The sequence below is a fragment of the Chiloscyllium plagiosum genome, chromosome 10 (genome assembly GCF_004010195.1).
Source record: "Chiloscyllium plagiosum isolate BGI_BamShark_2017 chromosome 10, ASM401019v2, whole genome shotgun sequence".
NCBI lineage: Eukaryota > Metazoa > Chordata > Chondrichthyes > Orectolobiformes > Hemiscylliidae > Chiloscyllium > Chiloscyllium plagiosum.
In genome coordinates, this window is record NC_057719.1 from 40,725,733 (window position 1) to 40,752,623 (window position 26,891).

The 26,891-nt window shown below is 40.7% G+C and overlaps 1 protein-coding gene across 3 annotated transcripts in view; it reads left to right on the forward strand.

Annotated features, from left to right (window-relative positions):
* Positions 1-601: 601 nt before the first annotated feature.
* kif26ab (kinesin family member 26Ab) overlaps positions 602-26,891 on the forward strand; it is a 241,477-nt gene continuing 215,187 nt past the window's right edge. For 2 of the 3 annotated variants that reach the window (XM_043697536.1, XM_043697539.1), the window contains exons 1-2: positions 602-828; positions 4,586-4,834. In XM_043697536.1, coding sequence (XP_043553471.1) covers positions 700-828; positions 4,586-4,834 — 378 coding nt within the window. In that variant the 5' untranslated portion in view covers positions 602-699. Of the gene's footprint in view, positions 829-3,649; positions 4,135-4,585; positions 4,835-26,891 lie in introns of those variants that run through there. The other variant, XM_043697537.1, reaches the window with a different exon arrangement.

A 26,891-nucleotide genomic window follows, 5' to 3' on the forward strand; every position in this document is an offset into this window, starting at 1 on the left:
TGATTTCCTCCTGTCAGTAGTTTATGTCACCTAGCTGACCACAGTGGGATTGGCTCCCCTCGAGTCACTGGCGGTCCAGTTCGAGCAGCAAGGTTCCAGGCTGATAGCTAACAATTAACAGCTTTTCCAGGAGTGTAGCTCTGTCCTTTAGCCCCCACTAATGAATGAGGTGATGTGAGGAGAGGCTTACTAGCATCCACACACAAAAAGAAATTGCTCCACTGCAACCCATTTCTTCCTCCAGTCCACAGCGGAAACCTTCAGTTTCAGGGTGGATCATTCGCACACACTACACACACTATACACAGACACAGGAGCTATTCTCCACGCTTTCAACACTTTCCTTGCCACTGCTGGAGGAACAAGCAACCGGGATGGCTGGGTGGGTGCTGGGGAGGGGAGTGGAGGGGGGGAGTTTCCGAAGAAGATTTGCTGATGGCTATTGATGTCGCCTCATACAGTGGGGCCAGTGAATGCAAGAAGCTTCCCGGCTGGAACAGGATACTTTGGTGGGACGTTATTGAGGGGAGTGGTACAGAAGGGCCGGAGCTCGCCTGACTGCCGATTAGCGGGATTTTTGCGCACTGTGCCAGGGTATGGAACAAGCGATGACTGCCAACATGTCACTCTCCAGTGAGTGAGGCGTCTCCCGTGCCAGAGTGCGGCTCGGGGAGCAAGCTCGGAGATCCGCACGGCATCATGTCTTCACAACAGTGGCCAGAATCCCCTCCCAGGAAAAACACCAACTTGCTGGAAATCGGCACTTTCTGCCTGGACTCTGACATAATATTTGGATTCACCAGTCACCTCCTAAGGCGAAAGCACAGGGTGAGTGTTTTCAGAAATCTTTTGCAACATTGTGAAGGGATCTGACTTTTAAAAGCACATCGCTCAGCTGCCTTCCTTTAGTCACATTTCGAATGTGTGTTTCGACTGTTGTGTGTGTGTGTGTCTGTGTCTATGTTTTGGCGCAAACTTTCCAATTTGTTGCTTCGAGCGTGTTCCCGTGGATGTGAAAGCGGTGCAGTTGGGTCATTGCAGCGTAACTGGGGCTGTACAGGAGAATTCTCAGCTTCCAAACATCTCTACCCGGAGTCCAGCAAGCGGGCAGCAGTTCCCCAGGTTTGAAAGGGGGTCGGAGTTGATCGGAGTTTGTCCTGAAGTCCTCAGTAATTCCCTTCCCAACACAGGGCTCCCCCTTCCCCTCCAGCACAGCCTAAGGTTCAGTCCAAACTCACCGTCTTGTGAACTCAAAAATGACAGAGGTTCGAAACTCCAAGGCATTTCAAAGTAAGCACTAGAGGGGAGATTCTCAGAGGACATGCATGTTTTATAGAGCACTCAGGCGTGGGGAGGAAGGGGTGGAAAGGGCCGCCCCTCTCAGCAATGTGCAGGGGGGAGCCGCTGCCCACAGCCCCCTTCCTTGCCCACTTCAGGCGCCCGGAGGAGTCAGGTGAAGCCCAGGGAGAGTGATAGAGAGAGAGAAGCCGAGGGAGCGACCCACACCCCCCCCACCCCCTTCCAGCAAGGGGGCGGGCGCTCGCTGTGCGGCTCGGCCCTCGGGTGCGCGCGGTGCTCGAGCTGCGAGAGCGCGCCGTGACACGGGCACGCGGGTTGAGGGGCGGAGGGCGGAGTGGGGATGGCAGGGGGGTTGGAGGGAGACACGCCGCCATTCAGTGGAGCAGATGCTGCAGGGCTGCTCCTTCTCCCTGATCAGGCCAGCAGGCGGTGTGCAGCCACAGAAATACAGGACTGTTGTTCTGTTAGCAAGAATAGCCCGGCGGAATTTAAACTCCAGGGGCATTTCCGGAGGGCAAATGAGTATTGGAGTCTTGGGCTAAATCGTGGGATAAAGTGGCTGTTTGCTTGTGATCCATATAAGGCTTTATTAGTTCCACATTAGTTCTTTTGTTCTTAAACCAGAGGTGCTTTTCATTTTTTATTCTATGAATAAAGTTCTTGTAATTCCGTAATGGGCAAAGCTTTAACCTTCATCACCAGTACACAGGCACGTTTGTACTCAGTGTTACTTAGCAAGAGCTCTGTAAGGGAATAGATCTTTTTGGGTTCTTTTATGAGACACGATATAGTTGAAAGAGGCTTATTTTTAGGAGGGCGTGTAATTTGAGATGCATCACCCAGTTCTTCTGACCAGACATCTCACAATTGCACTTTGTCCAGCTTCCACAGCTGTTTGCCACCGCTTCCCAGCATGAGACCCGATTCCAACACCCACCCCATACCACCGACCACTCCCTCTCTACCTCCCGGCCGACGTCAACTCAGCTTCCATTTCTCATAATGTGTTTTCAAACTTATGTCCCACTCACTACAGGCTGAGGGTCTATAATCATGATACGAATCATGATAATGCAGGGCTATTCCAATCTTCTCCCAACATACAGGAGTCATGCTCCAAGTCGTGCTAAGTTTGCACTTACCAAGCGCGGTGTGAACTGAACAGAGGTTTTATATTAATGCTTGAGTCAAATCTGGTATTTATCCAAGTTTCTTCAGCTTTGGTTCTAATTCGTTTGAAATGTATGATTAATGTGCGCTTAGCAAAAAAATTATATTCCTAATATATTTAAGGTTTGGAATGAATGAACTTACTCCATATCTGTCTGGTTTCCTTTAATCACCATGTTCTCCCCACTGAGATTCTGCCTCATGTTAAATGCGGACTGTTTCCGCACGCTCAAAACATTGATCACGGCCCAACACCATGTAAAGAGGTCAAGTGTGGTCTCAAAAAAAATCAGAAATATTCTGAGTTTTAAAACGAATTTTTTTTTCTCATGGTTTCTGTAATCTGTTGTGCCTTCGTCTGTCCCATGTATCGCCTTACATTCCCGATATAGAGAATTCACAATCATTCAGAGACAAGACCGACCAACACTGGGGGGGGGGGGGGGGGGCGAATTTTGAGCAGGGTTAACAGCAGCCATGTGGTCGGTCCCATTTGGTCCTCTTGTGTGTATTTGGCTGTGGCCAACAGGTGACGCTACAGCTACAGAAACAATCGCAGTTAGAAAGACTGGGAGCTGGAATAACTTTGCAGACGCTTATAACAAAAAGGAGGCGAGTCTTAGGAGTTTAAATCGAGTTTGCGACGAGAAATAAATTTGTTCAGGTTAAGGAGTATATTTTTTTAAAATTAAATGATTCCGATTATGTCCTGATAGTGATGGTTAGGAACGTGGGGGGTGGGGTAGTGTGTTGGCCACTGATATCCACCAGAATGATTGAGGACCTTAACCCAAACTTGAATGTATCATCTGAAGAAAGATTCAGTACGATTCACCGGATGAAGGGTGCAAAGTTGCCAATTAAACCTTTGCGAGCGGATTTGAATTTCAGTCTCCAGTTTAATGAGTTAGCCAAAGTGAAAGAACCGTAATAGTGGGACTGACGCCGAAGGTGCACGCCTGTAGTATTGGCAAGATCGGAGTGCTCCGATTTAAATGGCAATTATAGCCACAAATCACACAGTGCAACAAATCAGAGAACGTTGACAGCCTCTCATACTGTGAAATTGTTTTACCAAAGCCTCCCTTTCTGAAATTGAAACCTTTCTGATTAGGTCGTCTAAACAGTTCCTAATTGTTTTGTCATTGGAAAGATGTGAGGATTGTCGAGAGTGCTGTTTGGAAGGAGACACTGGCAGTTTCCCATCCCTGCAGGCTTGTGAGCAGTTTACTGTTGTCAGTCACGGGAACTCCTTGACCGATCAGTGGTTTAAATGCTTGCGGTGCTCCACCCACTGGAAGATACGCCTGCCGCTTCCCCGAGTCCACACAAACTTCAAACTCAAACTTATCCTTGTCCCCTTTAGGACCTGGATAGTCGAAGCATGTGGCCGGGCAAATACCGCGTTAGACTTTTCAGGGGCATTTGAGGAAATCAAACATTTCATGACAACTGTGTTGCTCTCATGATCAGACAGCTCCTTCAGTGTAGTGCGTGCTGTTGATATGATTCCGCATTGACCAGCCGAGAGCCAGGACTTGGCCCAATAACTCTTTGACTCTGCTCCCGTCTTGACGCGTTCATGCAAATAACCGAAAGTGACTTGACCCAATGATGCCAGGGAGTAAACCTCGCGGGTTGGAGCCGGAGGGTCGCAGACAGGCGGTGAGTAACAAATCTAGGGCTCACAGTAACTGGATGTGGGAGTCAAGGCTGAGTGAAGTTTCAGGATGAGCTGTGCCGGACCCTGAGCTGGTTGGTCTCTGTTCCCCATGGTGTTTTCTAAGAGGACAGTTAGAACGAAGAGGCATAGCCCCATAGCACAGCACCTGGTCATGTACATGTCAAAATGATCAAAGACTTGTTGCACTGAGCATTACGCGGAGTTTACAACAGCAGGTAAACAAACAGGCATTAAACAAACTGAACTTTTTGTAAGAAGGTTTGAAACGATGTTTAGTAAGCGACTCCTGCATGTGTATGTCAGTAGTTTGATGAAGTTTTTAACAGTGAGACTTTTCTCGGTTCCCATGTTATTGAGTAACGTGGCCAGCACACCTCAATCCATCTCTCTCTCTCTCTTCCCCTCCCCTCTCTTTGCTGGTGTGTTTTACAGGTGCTGGATGGCAGCCCAGCCAAGGAGATCACCATCCCCCTGCAGGCCGGCCTCAGGAAGAGATTGCAGGCGGCCGAGGAAGATCACTGCGGGAGTCGGCCGGCTCCCGAGGGAGCAGGAGCGGTCTCCGGGACGGAGGCTGATACCTTCGAGAAGGAAGAGAAGGGGGCCTGGTGTCAAAATTGCCAGCTCAAGTTAACAGAGCTCAAAAGACAAGCCATGAAGCTCGTCATCCCTGGATCCGGCAAGGTAAGAGTTAAAGAAGCAGTCTCTGCCCTGGCATTAGTCCAAGTCTGAGTGCCCTTTACCGTGGCTACCGCCAACAGTTGGCATCCGGCTAAAGCTTCTCGCTTTGTTTGAGTTGGGACTAATTCATGTGTGCGTTAGCCTCCTTTCCAGCCCGCCCTTGTTTTATTGCAGCAATCTCAGTTACCAATGAGCCCGCCTTCCCCACAGACAGGAGACCACGCGTTAGCCGCTGCTCATTTGCTGGGTCTTCCTCCAGCAGATCAATCATTGGTCGAGCCAAACTGGAGCCTTGAACAGTGGTAGTAGTGAGAGGAGGTGGAACGGTGCCCAAGGCTTCCCGAGATCTCTCTGTCCCTCTCACTGTGAGAGCTGCACTGGTACCACATGTGGGCACTGTGCTCCAGAACTGATGATGCTGCACAGCCATACCAAAGAGCGCTGAAGTATTTGTGACAGTTTTCCCACGGAAGTTGGAGAGAGGTCGAGATCCCACTCGAACATATTTCTAACAAAAAAAAACACCGTTGACAAGGCTGAGGCTGTTCTAAACGTGAAGAAATGAGAAAGAGGGAACAATAGGCACATTAGAGGCAAGGATTCAAAATCTGTAGGGTGTGCAGAGTGTTCAGCTGACGAGAAGTCGGCCAGGCGACACAAAAACGCTTCACTCGGATGAAAATCTGATTGGATTGAAAGACACTAATTCCCTGCCATCGATTTGCACGATTTGTGTTTGTTCATCTCTTGCCTGTTTGACGCGCCGAATTGAAAACGTTGGAAGCTTAAAGTGCAAGAAAAATAAATAGTGTCCACCAATAGCAGAAGTTTCTTTTTATTCATGGCGGGATTTGTTCTTAAATAGAGATTAAGTGGGAGCAATGATGCCCTCCCTTCAATAATTGATATACATAACAGGAAATTAAACCCTAACGCATGTTACCTGCACTGAAATGACCTTGTGTAATTGCCCTGCTCACAATTTATGGCCTTCAGAAGTTTATTGTTTTCTATTTCATCACATAGCATCTGGTTTTGATTTCGTGGCGCTGAAGGTCTTGTGCCTTTCTTACGTTTCATTCGTTGAAGCGAAATGTCTTGTACACCGTTTTGCCATTAGCGAACAATAAAGGTTGCCTTTTGCCATTGTCCAGTGTGCAGACTCTGCAGACTGCTGTATCTGTGCACAACGAGCAAATTCTTTTGAATTATAATAGCAGCTTTATCTGTTCATATCACGTAAAGGGAAGTCAGGTTCTGGGGGGAAAAAATCACATTCTGGGAAAGCAGTGGTTAACAAGCAGGTGTCCAGGTGAGGAGTTCTTTCTCTCAAGGCTATCCTGTGTGGTCTCTTGTTTGCTGCTGGACTAAGGCAGAGATGAATGATACATTGAGCCTTTATTTCCAAAACAAATCGCAATATTGTTTTCATCTTGGCAATGAAAGAAAACTGTGGTCCAACCTAGGATATTTGACTCAAGCACGCTTTTTATTGTAACTTCCAGTGATGATGAAAAGAAGTTCTAGACATGGTCTGCTGCACATTAAGGATATCACAAAACACAAATCTAACTTGATAAAGCACATTTCTGTAGATTTCTGCACAACTAATGTATGATTTTATTTACAGTTAAAAGTACAAATGTACGGCAATGATATTGGCCCCTTATAAATAAATTCCTTTGTCTCTGATATTTACATAGGGTTCCAGCTCATTTTGTTTTGATCTGAGGTATAATAATTCAAATTGTGTCTGATTTTTTTTATTTTGATGTAGGCTTGAACTTTCCTTTCAAAGGATAATTTAATTAATGTAAACTCCAATAATCTAGTTATTCCTGCTAACAAAATAAAGTTTGAAAGGTACCTCTTTGTTGGCCACAACAATCATGGGATCTTTCAGCAATGGCTTTGAAACTACCTTATACTGAGTTCAGAATACTCTTTGCTGCTGGTGGGTGGATATGATGGGTGGGTAATCTGAAGAAAGTCTGCATTCTCTCCTATGACAAGTTACTGAAAATACCCTATTCTCCAATACTCATTACCTGCGACACGATTTTCACTTTGTTGTCCATCATAAAATAGACAGTTTAGGCTTCCAGAGATGTTTTCATTGGGTAGCAATGCAAAGTTGTTTATTAAGAATGAGCTCATCTTAAATATGACACAGTGATAAATTTTAGAACGACTGTATTCAATTCTTTAAGCCCTTATGGAAGATTTTTGAAATGAATAAACTTTGTTTTTAAAGTTCACAGTTAATGATGCTCACATTTAGTTTAATAATATTGTATTTTGATCATTTCTGACTCCTACATAACATAAAATAATGGTATTCCATCAGTACTTTTGCCCATAACGTGTTACTGAACTATCATTTATAAAAGCATTACTGGTGAGTATAAAGGCCTATTCAGTTGATAAAGAGGGACAATGACAAACACAAATAAAATGGTATAGGATGATTAAGCTTGGAAAATATTTAAAATCAAGTGTTTAACTTCCAGATCTCCATGTAGCTGGAGAGGGAATTAAGTTCTACTTTTGGTGTATTAACTGTGCATTACTTACTCTTAACTACTGATTTATTTCTCTACAAAGAGAGTTAATAATATCAATGTATGTCAATATTTATAGTGGATTAGTGAAGTTCTACTTTCAATAAGTAGATTGTCTTCCATCAATCAAATGTAGATAGCATGAGTTTGAAAGAATATAATTTGGTTGAAATATTTTACATCAGTCAGTAAAAACCTTGCACGTTAACATTTTAAATATTGAATGTCTTTTGGCACTTTCCTGTTTGTTAACAATAACAATTTGTATTCACATAGCATATTTAATATAATAAAACACCACAGAGACAAGTAAACCAAAATGTGACAGCAACCCACATAGGGAGATATTAGAGCAGATGACCAAAAGCTTTACCAGCTGGGTTTGACGAAATATTCTTAAAGGAGGAAAGTGGATTAGTGAGACAGTGAGTTAAAGAAGGGACAACCAGAGCTTGGAGACTTTGTCAGCTCAGGACACAGTGTCTGGTGGTGGAGATACTCAAGAGCCAGAATTAGAGTGTAGACAAATCAGAGGGGTGTGAGGCTGGAAGGTGATTGCTGAGATGGGGACAGGCAAGGCAAGGAAGGGATTTGAAAACACAGATGAGAATTTTAAAATTGAAAGCATTGTTAACCAGGAGCCAGTGTTGGTTACGGAGCACAAGAGTGATCAGTGAGAATAACATTTTGTACAAGTTAGAACACGGACAGCAGAAATTTGGATGATCTCACTTTTATGAAGGGTAGAATTTGAGAGTCTGGCCAGGAATGTATTAGAGTAGTCAACTCTGAAGTAACAAAAGCATGAATGGGTTTCAGCAACAGAAGAGCTGAGACAGTGCTGGAGATAGGTGGTAGGTGGGGAAATAGGTGATCTGAGTGACCATGTGGTTGAAACCTCTTCCCCAGGTCAAATAAGGCATCAAGATTGCAAACAGTCTCATTCAGGCTCAGGCTGTTGTCAGGGAGAGGGATGGAATCATTGGTGAGGGAAGGAGATTACAGCAGGAGTTGAAGACAAATGGCTTCAATCTTTCCAATATTTAATCAGTGGAAATATTTGCTGATTGAGCATTGAATGTCAGATAAGCAGTCTGACAATTTAGAGACAGTGGGAGGTCAAAAACATCATGAGGTCGAGCTTGTAATGTACAAAGACATGCATTCAGCAGGTGTAAACAATACCAGCAGGAGTTACCTCTTTCCTGAAATGAAATCATTTTGTGTAAGACTGATAGAAAATTGAACAAATGTGCCCCAGTTGTGTGATGCTGAATCAAGAGATATGCAACTGTGGAATAATTTATAAGCATCAGGTTGAGAAATTTGACTTGCAGCATTAAGAACTATTTATCTACATTTGCTGATTGAAGTTTCCAAATCTACTTTTAATCAAGAAATGATTAGTTATCACATTTTTGAATATAACATTTATACAATAGTATCAAATATTATGACTGAGGATAAAAGTAAAATACAAAGATCAACAACCATGTTACTCATGTGTCCATAACATGTGAAACCTGAAACTTTCCATCCAGCTATTGGAGAGCTTTTTTTCTGACTGCCAAATTTGGATTTTTAAAAAGTTACGTCTAATACTGTACAAATTTAAAATGAATCAAGTTTGGATTTTTTTTGCTGTCTTTTCGTTTGCTACTGAATAAGTCCTTATGTTGCAATTTATAGGTGGTAGAATTATATGGTGCAGTATTATCACTTCTGTATAATCTACAATACTTTACAACTTCTGTTGCAACTTTTTCCTTTGCAAGACAAAAGTATTTTACCTTCAGCTAATGTGTTTCAGTTAAACTGGGTATATTAGCACCCGTTAAAATACATTCAAACTTCAGTATAAATTGCACTTGTAAACATGTTTTTTTGTATAAATATCCAGAACAATGACGTATTTGTCTTAAGTACTCTACAGGGACAACACTAATGTGATATGTAAATCCTAAGAAAAGTTAGATGGGAAACTGCCATTACAGTGTGCCACAGCTTTAAAGACAGGTGCACTTAAAGTCTTTATTAACCTTTCACCATTTGCCTTAGGCCACATGGGGACTTAACCAAATAATATATCCTTTAGAAGTTCACATAATGAGCAAAGAATTTTTTTCTCAATCATTAAAATGTAACTCAACCTTCCTATCTAGATAACACATCTCATTTAAAGCTGAGATTGTACTGATCTCTTTTATCATTGAAATTGATGATATAGTCCCCTGGATATTGTATTTAAGCACAAAATTATTAATTTTATTTTGCCTTAACTTTCCAAGACACAGTTGAGCCCTTTGTAATGCATTGTTTGAATCACAGAACAAATCAAGAGAGCCCACGTTATTCTAGTCTCCAACTTAGAACTTGCATATAAAAAAAAATGCCGTGAACAAAATAAATCTTCGATATTGTCAGGGAAGCCTAGTTTGTTTTGCGCTTTATAGGCTGGTAAGAGCTCTCAAGTGTAAATGCACTGTTCAGTCATTAAATGTTTCCCGTATAATGCATGCTACGCTGAATTGTACCACTTCACGAAACTCATGAAGAAATCTTTTAAACAATGTGATGGAACTATCTGAGTTGTTTTAGTAGACTCATATGATTGGATCTCAATTTCGTTTGGTAACGTAGTAATAATTATTGATTAGATATGGATTGTTCAAACAAAGAACACAATGAAGTAAGTTTCAATTTGTTCAAGATATTTAGAATCCATATTGTATATTGGCTGCTCAATAAAAATAACTGAGAATTTGTAGCTTACAAAAAGGCTTTGATTAATTTTGTTTTCTGAATGTTAATCATTTCCTTTTAAAAATAATTAGCATTACAGTTTTTAATCCTAGAGAAAGATAATTTCTTAATGCTGAATGTAATTGTTTAAAAGTTCACAGATGACATTCATTATAATATGTAATTTAAAGCAAGAGTCTTTTTTAGCTGTGCAGAATGGAAGTCAACACTAAAGTGTACATTAGATGGTGTTTATCTCAAAAAGGAAAGCATTCAGACCCCAAAACAGAAATTGCTGGAGAAACTCACCAGGCCTGGCAGTATTTATGGAGAGAAAACAGAGTTAATGTTCCTAGTCCAGTCACCCTTCCTGAAGTGTTAGCTCCACTTTCTCTCCGCAGATGCCATCAGACCCATTAAGTTTCTCTAGCAATTTCGGTTTTGCTTCATATTTTCAGCATCTCCAATTTTATGTTTTATTTAAGCATTCAGATCCTGCTAGACTATGGTTGTGAGCTTGACACCCAATTTAGTGCAGTCAACAGGAGGGCACCCACTTGCTCCATGCAATAGAAAATCCAAAGTCTATCCAATAAAGATGGAGGGTTACCCAGTCTATTTTCAACCCCAGATCCCCACAGGGGACCAATTTTCAAAATAAAATTGGTTGTTTTTGGTATCCAGACTATTTTTATGGCTAGCTTTTCCTGATGATGCTGACATTTGCCTATATTAAAACATGCCAAAAATGATGTTATATAGGCTCTTCACTTCTCTCAAAGTTTCTCGCTTTTCATTAAGCTACCAGTTCTCTTTAAAAATTTCTAACTAGACTTTGAAAGCCAATGAATGTGACTCCTCACATGCCTTTGACATGACTGTGTGTGAAATCTTTTAGGTGTGAGGATGTAGAAAAATGAGGGCAAAAAATTGTAAAGATTTTGGAGAACAAATGGGGGTTTCACAGATGACTGTGTTCAATATATCTTCACCACCTTGCTTTTCCTAATCTTGGTCAGCTGCCATCAAAGTTTACTATATAGAGGAAAGAAAAGTTTAATGACTTTTCTCTTTGTATTGCATGGGAAATGTGCTGTGCAAATGTCTAACCAGCAGTTGTTTTTAATACAGAAATGAAGGTGAAACACTTGGTGAAAGATAGAGAGCAATTGATTCTGAGTTGTTCTGGCCTCCTGCCCTTCAGTTTTTTGTGATTGGTACCTATTTCAAGTGATGGTTTCGGGAATGGTTAGAGAGAGTATGATGAAGATGGTGGAAATATGGTCCTTAAGGAAGGTATTCTTTACTGGAGACTATGTGTAAATGAGACTTCAATCCTGAGAGAAGTAAAAGCAGAGAAACACTTTCTTTGTGCAGTTACCTGAATGAACATGTTCCATCTATTGGTGTTTAATTTATTTCATTTGCTAATTTAAATTGATCACAATGACAGCAAGTTGCAGTTGAAAATCCTTTTTAGCTTGCTCCATCAACCATGATATGCATTTGCAGTTTCATTGGTATAATCTTGCTATTATGAGGAAAATGTCTTTCATTATTGAATGTTGCAGCTTAAACTTGCATTAATGCAAAACTACAAGCAATTGCTAAATTATGATGATCTAAAATAAAACTTCCAATGCACAGTGAATCTTTACACCATATAGAGGGTGCTTGAAATACAAAACTAATTTTATGCCTGCGTTCATCACTTATAAACTGCAGCAACCAATAACCTTTTGTATACTTCTTGGTTCCCCAATGACCTTTTCTAAAGATGCTTTTACATTCAAGTATAGGATTTCAAAACCCTGACCAGAAGTAAAATAGGTAAAGAGAATTTTGTTGGCTGAAATTGGTCATGAGATCAAGGCAACTAATTCACAGCAACCTGACAACAGTAGAACTGTGAAATCTGAGCTCAAATAGTAAAACAGATTCTTGACACAGTGATACGGTTTCCTGATGATTGTACATTGTAATTATATATTGGCCTCGCTGGAGTGAGAAATGTGCATTTTGTTGATGTTTAGAAAGTATTGCACATCTGTATCTAGTAAAACCACATAAGGTACTTTAAATCTATTCATGTGCATAGTATTGTTAAAAGTAAAGTAGAGATTTTTCATAAAGGCTTTCTTTTATGCAGATAAGTTCACTGTCAGCATCCTTATAAAGAGGTACCTCGATATGCTGAATTCAGCATTGTCATTAACATGTCAAAACTATAGAAGCATTTTCTGTTAGACAATCAATTGTTATATGTAACTTTTACTTAGATCCTTATTATGTCAGACTTAGGGAATCCACAAGTCAATTTCTCAAATAATGAAATCAGCACACAGTCTTCAAAATAAAATATATACTTTTTAAGTAGAATAATTGTTATTAAACTACGTTGATGGCACTGTTTACTCAGACAACGTGTAGATTCATTTACAAGTGTCTTTACACCATTTGTTTTGTATTTTGTTTGTAATGTACCTTTTCTCTAGCTTTGAACGTCACCATTTTTATTAATGGTACTTAAATGAGCTTTAAATAGAATTTGTGTTTCTGCAAGGAGTGACTAACTTTATCATTTATTTTCCCTCTGCCAGCTGTATGTTGCAACAATTTTGATTGCTATTGCCTCAGCTGAAACTGTAATTGGTTTAGTAATCATAAATTAGAAAGGGAAAATTCCACTTGTACTTTTGATCCTCCTCATTATCTTGCATTCTTTGTTAGAGAATTCTCATGTATGGATCAACACACATAAATTCAGGCTCCTTTTCATCTCTTCTTCCCTCTTTTCTTTCTCTGCCATCTCAAAAATCAAGTGCAAGGAGCTTATGAATTCTTCATCAACAAAATCCTGTGTCGCAGACCTGTGTAGCAGACCTCACAAAATTTACTTCAGTAATCGTGGCTACTTTAGCACCCCATCTTATCTCAATTTGTCTACAACAAGATTGCCAAAACAGCAATGAATGAATGGCCAAATAATCTTAGGAGTGATATTAATTGAGAGATAATGCAGCCCATTGACTGTTATTTTTCATTGGATAATGCCATGTAACGTTTTCCAATTGCCTAAGGGAATATCTAAGGCTTTGGTTCAAAGTTTTGGCCAATAAAGGATATTTCTAACTGTACAGCAATCCCTCAGGACTGCTTTGAATTGTGCAAGGCTACATTATGTGCTCAAGTCTGAGGAGGGGTGAGAGGATTGTGACTGTGCTCAGGCTGACACCATCCACTTAATAGCTGTGGTTACTTTCCATGAACATTCAGGAGCATAGCTTACATTTGTCCAAGTTGCCGAAAGAAAAGAAAGCTTTCAAACCACTGCCAATAATCTTTTGAATAGACCTGTGCCAGATAACTGAAGGGGAACAAACCTACAGTGCAGTTATTGTTGGCAGTCCCCAGCTAAAAAGCAAATGCCTATAAAATCATAACATTGGAGCAGGATGTGAGACAATGCCCCCCCAAAAAAAGATGGCTGTCATTGTTGTACAAGTTTCTATTGTGAATTGAAATCTGTGTAAAACAGTTATAGCATAACATTTCTACATTAAAAACCCATGTTTGGACTTGGTTCTGTATATTAACTGTGGACAGGCTGTTAAAAAAATGACTATAGCATATATGAATTGATGGAAAAACTGCACTTACACTTCTCAAAAAGTGAAGAACATAGGATAATTCAGCTTGCAGATGACACTGTAAAATATGACGTAAAAGAGAAAAATATTATAAACATACAGTAATTTAGCCAAAGTTTGAAATAGAAGGATGAGTATACTCAAATCTTTATATCAGAAGTCGTGATAGCATTCATGCATTATTAAATAATTCATTATGTATGAAGTTAATCTTGCAAACTATTATATAAATGCAAGGCAAAAGCAGTGTTAGATCTAGAAATTACTTTAAAAAGTTACATTCTCAACATTTTCCAGAATCCAATCCTGCCTAGTACCTTGCATAATCAGTTGGATTCCACTCTACAGTATTTTCTGCAGCTTTCCACCAAGTTCACAACTAGATGTGAACAGCTGGCATATAAGTGAAGCTTGGGATGTGAAATCATCCAGCCTCCAGGTTACTTTCCAGTTCCACCACCTAAAACCTTTTCAGAGGTAAAATCAGGACCTGTCCTTCCTGGGGATGATCATCCTCTGTTACGTATTGCTCAAGAAGCTTTCCCAATCAGCTCTGAGTAAAATTATATTTGGCACTGTAGAATTGTTCCTGCTTGAATCACCCAGTTTGAGTTGCCACACTTCAGACAGGGTTCAGATATTAAAAAAGCCTTGGGTCGGGAGATAGGGAAAAAAATGCTAGAGCATTTTCATTTCTTTTAAATCTTTTGTCTTGTGCCTTGCCTTTCTAAACAACATTCAAACATTAAATTAATATGCATTGACATTTGAGAATAGATCATGGTAAGAAAATAAATGATAAAGTCATACAGTCAGAGATTTATATCATGGAAACAGGGCCTTCGACCCAACTTTTATGTGCTGGCAAGTTTTCACAATTAATCCAGTCCCATTTGCCTGCTTTTGGAACATATCCCTCCATACCTATCCCATCCATGTACTTGTCCAAATGTTTCTTAAATGGGACATTTAAGAATAAGTCTAGCGATTAAGGCTTCTGAGTTTAACTGGCAGTTACAGGAGTTGGGAGGTCATATCACGGCTGTACAGGACATTGGTTAGGCCACTTTTGGAATATTGTGTGCAATGCTGGTCTCCTTCCTATTGGAAGGATGTTCTGAAAATTGAAAGAGTTCAGAAAAGATTTACAAGGATATTGCTAGGGTTGGAGGATTTGAGTTATAGGGAGAGGCTGAGTAGGCTGGGGCTTTTTTCCCTGGAGCATCAGAGGCTGAGGGGTGACCTTACAGAGGTTTATAAAATCATGATGGGCATGGATAGGGTAAATAGACAAGGTCTTTTCCCTGGGGTGGGGAAGTCCAGAACTAGAGGGCTTGCATTAAGGGGAGAGAGGAAAGATACAAAAGAGACCTAAGGTGCAGTTTTTTCACACAGAGGGTGGTGCATGCTTGGAATGAGCTACCAGAGGAAGTGGTGGAGGCTGGTTTAGTTACAGCATTTAAAAGACATCTGGATGGGGTATATGAATAGGAAGGGTTTAGAGGGATGTGGGCCAAGTGCTGGCAAATGGGACTAGATTAGTTTAGGATATCTGGTTGGACCAAAGGGTCTGTTTCTGTGCTGTACATCTCTGTGATTCTATGACTGTATAACTGTGAAGTGATACATTTACCGGTAAAAAATGAGAAAATGCAATATAAAACAGAAGTTACAATTCTAAAGGGAGTGCAGGAGTAGATGAAACTGGGGTCGACGTGTGCAAATCATTTAAAGTAGGACGGCAATTTGAGTAAGATATTAATAAGGTGTGTTAAGATCCTTTGTTTTATAATTAGAGACATAGAATATAAAAGCAAGAATGCTATGGTAAACCTTCACAGCACACTTGTTCAGCCTCAACTGGAAACTTGTGTACAAGTTTGGGCACCCTGTTCTACGAAGGATTCAAGGCATTAGAGTTGTGCTGACAATATAGGCAAGCATGATTCCAAGGATGTGGAATCTCAGTTATATGGATAAATTGGAGAAGCTGGATCTGTTCCATAGGAACATAGGGATTAAGAGTGGGAGTAGACAATTCAGTCCTTCAAGCCCGCTCCACCATTTAACATGATCATGGCTGATCTTATCCTGGTCTCAACTCCATTTTGTTGCCTGCTCCCCATAATCCTTTATCCTGCTTTTTCTCTTTTGAATATCTGCTTCTTTCTTGATTCTGCCTCTACGGCACTCTGGTGCAGTGAGTTCCACAGATTCACAACCCTCTGATGGATGTAGTTTCTCCTCATCACTGTTTAGAACCTATCTCCTCTCACTCTATATCTATAACCTTTTGTTCGAGGCTGTCCCACAAGGGGGAATATCTGTGCAATGTCCACCTTATCAATCCCCTTTAGTATTTTATATCCCTCAATCAGATCCCCCCTCATTCTTCTGAACTACAGCAAATACAAACCCAAGCTATTTGATTCCTCCTTGTACGATAGCCCTTTCATTCCTGGAATCAACCTGGTGAGCCTCAACTGAACTGCTTCCAGGGCCATTACATCATTCCTCAAGTAAAGAGACAAAAACTGGATACAGTATTCCAGGTGTGGTCACACTAATGCCTTATATAATTGTAATAACACTTCTTTTCTTTTATGAACCAATTCTTTGGCAATAAATGCCAGTATGCCATTTACCTTTCTTACGTATATCTACCCACTTTTTGTGATTCATACACAAAGTTGTCCTGATCTTTTTGTATTGATGCATTTTGAATCTGCTTTTGTTTTAAATCATAATTTGCCCTTTTATTTTTCTGACCAAAATGCACTTATCCACATTAAACTCCATCTGCCAGGTCCTGGCCCATTCTCAGAGTCTACCAATATCCATCTGTAAACTCTTTATCTTCTCATCAATGCCTGCTTTCCTACCTGTTTTACTACCGTGCCTGAATGTTGTTTTGTTATACTTTATTCCTGTTTGCAGGCCATTAAAAAATTGTAAGAAGTTGAGGACTGAGAACTGAACCCTGCAGCACCCCACTAGTTCCAGTTTGCCATCCAGAGAAGGACCCATTTATCCCAATCCTCTGCTTTCTGTCAGTCAGCCAATCCTCTGCCCAATCCAATCCTCTGTCCTTAACACCCTGGGATTGAACCTTCTAGGTCAGTCTTTTAGGCAGCACTTTGTTAAATGCCTTCTGGTAGTTGAGATAAAATGCATTGACTGGATCCTCATTATCCACCTTGCTGGTTATATCCTGAAACAACTCCAGCAGGTTTGTCAAACATGTCTTGCCTTCATGAAACCATGTTGACACTGGTGAATCGAGCTTTGTTTCTCTAAGCATTTAGTTATCTCCGTTTTAACAATTAACCCCCAATAATGTTCCTACTGCAGAGGTCAAGCTAACCGGTCTATAATTTCCTACTTTTGGCCTATCTCCTTTCTTGAATAATATTGTCACATTAGTATATTTCCAGTCCACTAGTACCTTTCCATAATCCAAGGAATTTTGGAAAATCATAACCATTCCATCACTGTCCCTGCTCCCTTGTCCTTTAATGCCCTAGGATACAGGCCATCAGGCCTCAGGGATTTAACTGCCTGTTATCCTATCAGTTTACTTAATACTTTCTTCCCAGTTACAGTAATTTCACCAAGTTCCTCTGTGGTATCTGCAGTTTTTGGGAAGAAATTATTATCTTGCACTGTGAAAATAGAGACAAAATGTAGTTTTAGTGCCTGGCTATTTTTCAGTTTCCCATTATTACCTCACTATTTTTTCCTCTAAAGTGCAGACATTTACTTTCACTATTCTCTTCCTTGAAGCTTTTCGTATTAGTGCTTATGTTTTTTTGCTAGTTTCCTTTCATAGTTCATCTTAACTCTTTTGATTTTGTTTTTTAGTAATCCTTTGCTGACATTTAAAGTTCTACCAATCCTCCAGAGTGTCATTAATTTTTGCAGTAGTCGGTTCTGTTATAATGCGTGTTTCTTCAATGTGAATTGGTTTTAATGCAATTGCAGAATTTAGATCATTATTTGCAGAATGCCAACCTTCCTTACCTGCATTGCCTGTAATGTGAATCTGACTCAATTAGTTTAAATAGTGCAGCTATTGCACGATTGCATTATATCAGAGCCGACTGTATGGTATGTCAGTTTTTACGTTTAAATTGTCCTGGACATCCTAGTTAAGCCACGGATGATTTTCAGCTTTTTACAATTCCTCTTCCTCTTAGAAGTATATCTTAATTGAGAGGTATTTAGCTTCACCGTGCAGAAGAGAAGATTGAGGGGAGATTTGATAGACGTGTTCAAATCATGGGGTGTCTGGGCAGAATAGTTAGGGAGAAGCAGTTTCCATTCATGAAAGGGTTGAAAACGAGAGAACACTGTTTTGTGGTGAATGGCAAAAGAATCAAAGATACTTAATGGTAAGGTCCTAGAGAGTGTTGCTGAACAAAGAGACCTTGGAGTGCAGGTTCATAGCTCCTTGAAAGTGGAGTCGCAGGTAGATAGGATAGTGAAGAAGGCGTTTGGTATGCTTTCTTTTATTGGTCAGAGTATTGAGTACAGGAGTTGGGACATTATGTTGGGACATTATGTTGTGACTGTACGGGACATTGGTTAGGCCACTGTTGGAAAATTGTATGCAATTCTTGTCTCCTTCCTATCGGAAAGATGTTGTGAAACTTGAAACGGTTCAGAAAAGATTTACAAGGATGTTGCCAAGGTTGGAGGATTTGAGCTATAGGGAGAGGCTGAACAAGCTGGGGCTGTTTTCCCTGGAGCATTGGAGGCTGAGGGGTGACTTTATAGAGGTTTACAAAATTATGAGGGCCATGGATAGGATAAATAGACAAAATCTTTTCCCTGAGGTGGGGGAGTCCAGAACTAGAGGGCATAGGTTTAGGGTGAGAGGGGAAAGATATAAAAGATATAAAAGATATAAAAGTTGCCCTAAGGGGCAACCTTTTCATGCAGAGGGTGGTACGTGTATGGAATGAGCTGCCAGAGGATGCGGTGGAAGCTGGTACAATTGCAACATTTAAGAGGCATTTGGATGGGTATATGAATAGGAAGGGTTTGGAGGGATATGGGCCGAGTGCTGGCAGGTGGGACAAGATTGAGTTGGGATATCTGGTCGGCATGGACAGGTTGGACTGAAGGGTCTGTTTCCATGCTGTACATCTCTATGACTCGATAACAAGACAGAAAACTTTTTTAGATAGCAACTGGTTAGAGTCTACAATGCACTATCTGAAAGTATGGTGGTTGCAGCTTCTACAGTGGCTTTCACAAGGGAACTGGGTATTTACCTGAGTAGTAAACTTTTGCAAAGTTATGGCGGAAAGATAGGGTAATGGACATTGCTGAAATGTACTTGCAAAGAGCTGGTATGGATATGATGGGCTGAATGGCTTCCTTTTGTACTGTAACCATTCTATGTGCTTGTAGTATCTCTAGTACTAAAGCATAAAAAGTGATTAATGTTTAGTCAAAAATATGTTTGTTTTGAGTAAACCTTTAATTTCCAGGTCCTTGGAAAGGACCTCCCAAAGACAAAGTCAGATATTTGGTCACTGTCCAAACAGCAGAGAGCAAAATATTAAGTGGGAAGTGAGGTAGACATTTGACCTTACATGTGGTGATCTCTGCAAACAGCTCGAGGAAATTACTCCTCAGTCTGGACTGCATTGCAGGAACTAAACTGACATCGATATTTTGAGTGATGGCTGGTTTGTCATGGAAACTGCTCTTGAAATGAGCATATGCCAATAAAAATGATGGGATACATGGTTTTCTCATTATGTGGTGATGTAGAGTAATTCCTGTGCAGCCTGCTTGGGAAGCAAAGATCCATTTTAGGTTGAACCTTTATGTCCTTAATAGTGGTTAGGTAAAAAATTGAACTCATTACTGCTCATTTCTGAGGTGCCTTGAGTGCCTTTGGATTTCCAAAATGGAGTCTGCAACATGCTATAGATTAATGATCGTTATAGCATCCACAGTAAATATTGACAACAGTATGCAAAATTGGTAGATAATGACATTAGTCATCATGCAGCACGTGATTTGACACTGGCAGTTCCATTTTGGTGTTTAATATTCCAACTGAGGCTATCTCTTAAATATAGATAGCTGAAAATGTTCAGCAGAAAGAATGACCCTCTACAATGGCTAATTAACCACAATCAGAAACAGAATATAATTTAATTTAACTCTTACTTAATCAAGTCAAAATTATGAATTAATTTGAAAAACAACTCAATCCTACATCAGCTATTTTCAGATTATTGGCTGATGGATTCCTTCTGTATGTTTGTATGATTCCACTTTTGTTGCTTACAGTTTCAAGTTAACAAAGTTTACAAGGAGTGGATGAACTGCTGAAGAATTTTTCAATGCTGATTTCAAGATTTCTGCACAAATCAGTTGCTTCCAGACATGGGTATACTAGTAGGGAGTTCCATTCTCCAGTTCTGTAGAAGAGTCATATTGGACTCGAAACATTAACTTTCTTTGCCTTGTCACAAATGCTGTCAGACATGCTGACTATTTGCTGGAATTTCTGTCTATATTTTGAATTTCCAGCATCCTTAGTTTTTGCTTTGATTAAAGCATTCTGGGGTGATTGGTTGACAAGGGCGAACAAGGAATGTAGCAGAATAGCAGTGGTGGGAGGATGCTTACTGTGTTCCTGCTAGAAGGGAGCAGGTTTGAGCTCCCTGCAATCTCTGCTGCTCCGTCTCGGTGATGCCTTAGCTACCCCAATACTCCACTGAAGAACATTATTGCTGGTTTGTTGAGACACCTATCAAGCCTCTTCTGATTTTGCAATGCTTAGCTGTCAACTAGTGCTGGTAGTCTGAGCAACCACTTCTATACTAGGAAATTAGATAGAAGTCCTTGTGTTAAAATAGAATCAGGCACTGCATCAAAGTTGTGTCTGCAGGTGCCACCATTTTCACGTTGGATACAATATGCTCCAAGTTCAACATAATCCTTTCTGCCAAGAGTCCTCCATGTTCCTTGTCATTGATTGCAATCTTCTTGCCAGGATGCTGAATGTACCCTTCATTTATGTGCAACGTCAGAATCTGTGCTGGTGGTTGTAAGACTGAAATTGAATGACAAATTTGAGTTTCTTCATAGACATGTTTCTAAAACTTTTCCTCCATTACCTATCTTGATTGTACTTCATGCATATGATTGTACTTCATGCATACCTGAGATAAGAAAGGCATACATGTTAGATGAAGGTGAGGAGGAGGTAGTGTGCTAACACTGTCTGTAGTTTGTAACTCAGGAGAGGTGATGTGTGTTGTGAGAAGGGTGTTTAGGTACGATCTTTGCTGTTTTTAGCAATATCGCTGAGTAAGATCTCAACAATTAGCATCCCAACAATGCCCATGTTTGTCTCCTCCATGAAGACATGGAATTAGAGCATGGTTTGCTGTCTTCCTTCTTGCTGCCTGCTGTTCAGTGCGATCTTGGCCTGCTAGTGACAGTGAAGTGTGCTAGTGTTTCTAATGCCATCTGGCTGATGTGACTGTCAAAGTTGACAGTGGGTACAAGATGTGTGATGCAGGTCTGTAGCAGGGCAATGTGCAAGAGGGCACAATGGAACAGTATGAAGACAGAAGATTTTGAGAACATCCAAGGGAAAACCTTTTCATCCCAGAGTGTGGTAGGAGTCTGGAACTCACTGTCAGTAAGGGTAGTAGAGGCAGAAACCCTCATAACATTTAAGAAGTATTTAGATGTGCACTTGAGATGCCAAGGCATGTAAGGCTATGGGCCAAGTGCTGGAAAATTGGATTCAAATAGGTAGGTGATTGTTTTTGATTGACAATGACACAATGCCCCAAAGGTCCTTCTTCTGTGCTGTAGATATCAATAACTCTCTGACTCTGTGATTGTTGATAGCTGACTAATCAGACTATGGTGAATTAAACAGTGCCTGATGGTACTGATGCATTTGGTGGGATACAGTATTTGGCAATGTATTCACTGACCTCGACGACCTGTGTGAAGCCATTGGTTTTCTTGTGACACTACGACCGGGTCCTTAGGCTTGACTCCTGGGATTGGGCTCCATGGCTATTTGTTCCCACCATCTCCTGAGGGTGTTTCTGGAGGTTCTCTTAGATTCCTGTGCTTACAGAACATCACTCCTCCTCCTCTCCACCACCTCCACCAGAGCTTCCTGTGCAATAGGAGAAAGTGAGGAATGCCACAGTCAAAACGTGAGGCACTGGAAAAGCACAACAAGTCAAGCAGCATCCAAGGAGTAGGAGAGTTGACGTTTTGGGGCATAAGCCCTTCATTAGGAGTATTAGGATGGGGGTGTGCACGATTCTCACCTTCCACCTCACTCATCTCGAGATACAGTGCATTATCCTCCACCATGTCTGCCATCTACAATCAGACCCCACTACCAGAGATATATTTCCCTCCCAATCATTACCTGTGTTCCACAGATACCATTCCCTACATGACTCACTTGTTAGGTCCATACCCCCCCCACCAACCCACCTACCACTCCCGGAACCTTCCCTTCCTGCCGCAAGAGGTGTAAACTCTGTGCTCTCACCTCTGTCCAAGGCCCCAAAGGATCCTTCCACATCTGAGAGATTTTCCAGAACATCAGAACACCTCATCTCCTGTGTCCGTTGCTCTTGATGTTCTCTGCTCTGCACTTAGGAGACAGGACACCAACATGCGGAATGTTTCAAGGAACATCTCTGGGACACATGTACCAAACAGCCCCATCGCCCTGTGCACAACCACTTCAACACCCTCTCCCACTCTGCCAAGGGCATGCAAGTCCTGGGCTTCCTCTACCACCAAATCCAAGCCACTTGACTACTGGAGGAAGAACGCCTCGTCTTCCACCTTGGGACCCTTCAACCACATGGCATCAATGTCAACTTCACCAGTTTCCTAATGTCCCCTCCCCCCCACCTCATCCCAGATCCAACCCTCCAACTCGGCATTGCCCTCTTGACCTGTCCTATCAGTCCGTCTTCCTTCCCACCTATCGGCTCCACCCTCTCCTCAGACCTTTCACTATCACCCCCCACTTGCATCTAACTAACGCCTTCCCAGCTACTTCCCACACTCCTATTTATCTCTCAGCTTCCTTCCCTACGCCCCTACATTCCTGATGAAGGGCTTATGCTCGAAACGTCGACCTCCTGCTCCTTGGATGCTGCCTGGCCTGCTGTGCTTTTCCATCACCACACTCTTCGACCTCTTGGGCATTTCTATCATGTTGTGCCATTCTTCAATATTTGCCAGGACAGGTCACTTCCTGCCCGACAATCACAACACGTCTCCTCTTTAAGAGGTGCAGTCTATCTTTAAACTGTGCAAACTCACTTTAAGTGATTCTAGGCATTCACCCTGTTGACTGCCGACGCAGCCCACCAATCAATAGTTGTTAGCACTGGCTGAATGATGGAATAATTCAAATGAGTTGGCAGCACCAAATTGGCATGCTGCCTACCTTTCTGTCAGTGGGCACGGAATAATTGAGCATCACAATCCCGACCTCCATTTTCAGGAGCTATCCAATTTAGCCCTGGTTGAGTTGACAGTCACAATATCACACCTGCAGATCTCCAAAACTAATGCCGACTGCCAAACTTTCATCTGATATATATACTGCACTTATTACCCAGAGAAAATCGCATTCTCGGCAGGGAAGTCTTGTTTATACAAAGCTATTTTGGAGATATCCATGCTTTAAAGCTATGCTCTAAACATTTTGCAGACATTAATTAGGGATATAGATGTAGTAGACTAAAGAGAAATTGGATATAGAAAACATTGTTCAAGGGTAGCTGAGATGAGACATATTCACTTCTGCATTAGGGAATAAACTTCTGAGGCTGATGACATTAAGTTATGTTTTCTGGGGCAAAATTAAATGTTAAGGTATTCCAAAACCTTCCAACAAGACACTAGGACTGAAAGATGGTACTAAATTCTGTCAAGCTGCTGAAATCTTAAAATAACCACAGGCTACAAAAATGATAGGAATAGCTCATCAGAATCATCTGGAGGGTTTCTAATAATATGTTAATGTCACTTGAGCATCATCCATGGCTTTGTGTAATTTAAACTCTTTCATTGAGCTGCTTCCTCATAATAACATTCTTTGTAACATGTGGCTTTTAGGGTACAAAATTGTATTGTTGTTGAGGTGCACTAATTTAGGTAGAGAGATTGGAATATGAAATGAGTGAATTGCAAAATTGTTATATATAAAGCTCATCTCAGCATTGGAAATACATATTAATGAACACTTCATAATATCTCCTTATGCTGGAGGCTGTGCCAATTTAGCAGAACAGGCAAATACACACAAGTTAATTCCATCAGAGGTTTATATTTGATAAGAATTTTTCAAATCAGTGCACACATTCACTGGTCTACTCATTCGCTCTCAAAATGTACATGTTCTTTATAAATACTATATGTGTAGATTTGAGCAAGGGCTTTGGATGACAGCTGATGTGATGATATACTGAGGCTCTTTAATGTCTCACTGTCAACAAGGTTTCAATATAGATGGATACATTTTCTGGGGAAGTGCCAACATAATTGTAATTAATTCTGTTAAGTACTTCAAACTAATTTCTCTTACCATGCAACACAGGAACTGGAACAGAATCTATCTTTTTTATTATTAAGTGTCATCCTTATATGTTGATTGATATGAAACATTATGGGAGATTTTCTTCTTCAAAGTAGAGAATTGTGTACTCTTAGCCTGTCATTTCTCATTTATTAAAATGAATTAACAGAAAGCCATAGGCTTGTCCAGCATGCACTGGGGGGAGGGAATGAGTAACAAAAGATGGCCTTTTGTAGTTAAAAGCCAGAATTTCCTCTTTTGTAATTAAAGTCTAGCCTCTCTACAAGTATTATTTACAAGATTTATAGTTTCTCTAACAACACCCAGCAATTTAATTAAAACAATCTCTGTCTTCTATCTCACTTTGTTTAGCACTTCTCACTAAATCTTGTATGTTAACAAATTATTCTCTGTTCGCTAGTATTTAATGTTCATGTCAGTAACTGAGATCTTTGCTAATGACATGGGTACACTGATGGTGACTGATTATCTCCCCCTCCTCCTCCTCAAGCCCTACTCTCCAATTCTCTCAATGCAGATTCCTTGAAACCTTCTTGTGTTGAAGGAGACCATTTGGCCCATCATGGATTGTTGAGTCTTTGGTTGAGTTATCCAACTAAATCCACTCAGCTGCTCTTACCCTTGCTCTGCAATGATGTCCCTGCAAGTATTTATCCAATTTAACTTCGCAAGTTATTATTAAACCTGCTTCCAGCATCCTCAAACAGAATTCCAGATCAGTCTTATAAGGTACAAATACACATCATTTCAGATATTTAAAAATGCCACATTCAGAACACGGGAGCCTAGCCAACTATCATTAACTGTAATTTAAAAGTCACTTATTTTCCACTTTCATAAATTTTGTGAGCTACTTTTCCATCCCCAACCACAGATACCCTGGCACTCCGTTTGAATTCCTGCCCATTTCATAGGCTTTCATCCCTGATGATCTAAGCATGACCACCCTTGCTTTCCTGGCTAAGTTCAGTTGTTCCACATGCAGGTCTGCTCTGGAATAGTTTCCACATTTGCAATGCTGGGTTTGTAGGATATCCACCAAGATCTTCTGATAGCACAAATAAAAATTGTATGTGTCTGAAACTACACTTTGCCAGGGTATGAAATATTCTGCTTCCATGTGCTGCAACCAAATAAGGAGGGGTGAATCAGCCCACCCCCACCCTTTCTATTCCAGTGCCTTGATTGCCTTCAATAAATGCCTTTCACTCCTTTCTAACATATAGCTACATCACACTTCAATTAAAACACTGTTTACCAGTTCAAAATGAAAGGGTCAATTACAGGTTGAAAACTAATAAAATACATCCCATATATACCCATCCAGGTATAATAATTAAAAAGGGGAGAGGGTCTGTTATAAAAAGGAAGATCAACAATATATAATATTTAAAAAGAAAGGCTGAAAATAAAAACAGGGAAAGAGAGCAATTTTTCAGATTTGCTGTTACACATCCATCATTGTTCTCTGCTGTGCCCAAATGCATTTTATTTAAAATACAGATTCTTTGTGTATTCCTTTGTCAGGCTTCTTTTTTTTCAAATTGGACAACTTGCAAGTGTCTTTCATCCCAATATGTGAAACTTCCGCAAAAGTGCAATTTAAACATTAGTTACAAATTTGAGGAACTGGTGTCATTCATTCTGATGGCTCATTAATTTCAGTTCAGACTGATAGTGCTGCAATCAGTCCCCTAACTAATGTTGCCAATTTGTTAGGATTCCCCCAAATGGGATACCCCCAAATAATTATACTTCCATTTGAGGATGGATTTACTGTTTCCCCTTCTTCATTTAAACACTTCCTTGGTTAATCTCAACACGGTTAATCTGAAAAGGATCCCTTCCAATGTGGTTAGATTTACCTAGCCCAAATGTATTTATATTTCAAAAAGGAGTCAATTTACCATTCTTGCTTGAAGAAAGAATGAGTTTATTAAATAATTTATCAGCTACTAAAACACAAAGAAAGATAACAAATGTGACACACAGATTAGAAATGAGAGGTAAGGACAAAAAGTAAAAGTGAGAAAAACAATCAGTCTGGCTTGTTTGTGACAAATGGATTTTAAAATGGTGTGCCTTTAAGGTGCTGCTAATATTGGCAGTTGAGTAGTTGTTTGGAGATTCTTGGTTCTGTAGTTCACTGAAAAGTTTAGTTTCCTTCAACAGTGGTTGTGCTGACTTGATTAGTTTTCAGCAATCAGGGAGGGAGAGAGAGAGAGAGACTATTTCTCTTTTGCTGCACATGCTGCTAGTGGTGCCTACTCCCAAGTTTTCAGCTGTGATTCATCAGCATGGTTGAACTCAAACCCCAATCTAGCACATCAGTAGTCTAGAACACTGAGACGAGGGGTTACAACTGCTTTTAACTCCTCACACTTTCTTGTGTTTTGCTGGAACGGTAAAGCACAAGCATAACTTTGACCCAGACCTGTTCTTTTTTCAACCCATATCGTGTTCACAGTTTGGGACACAATCCA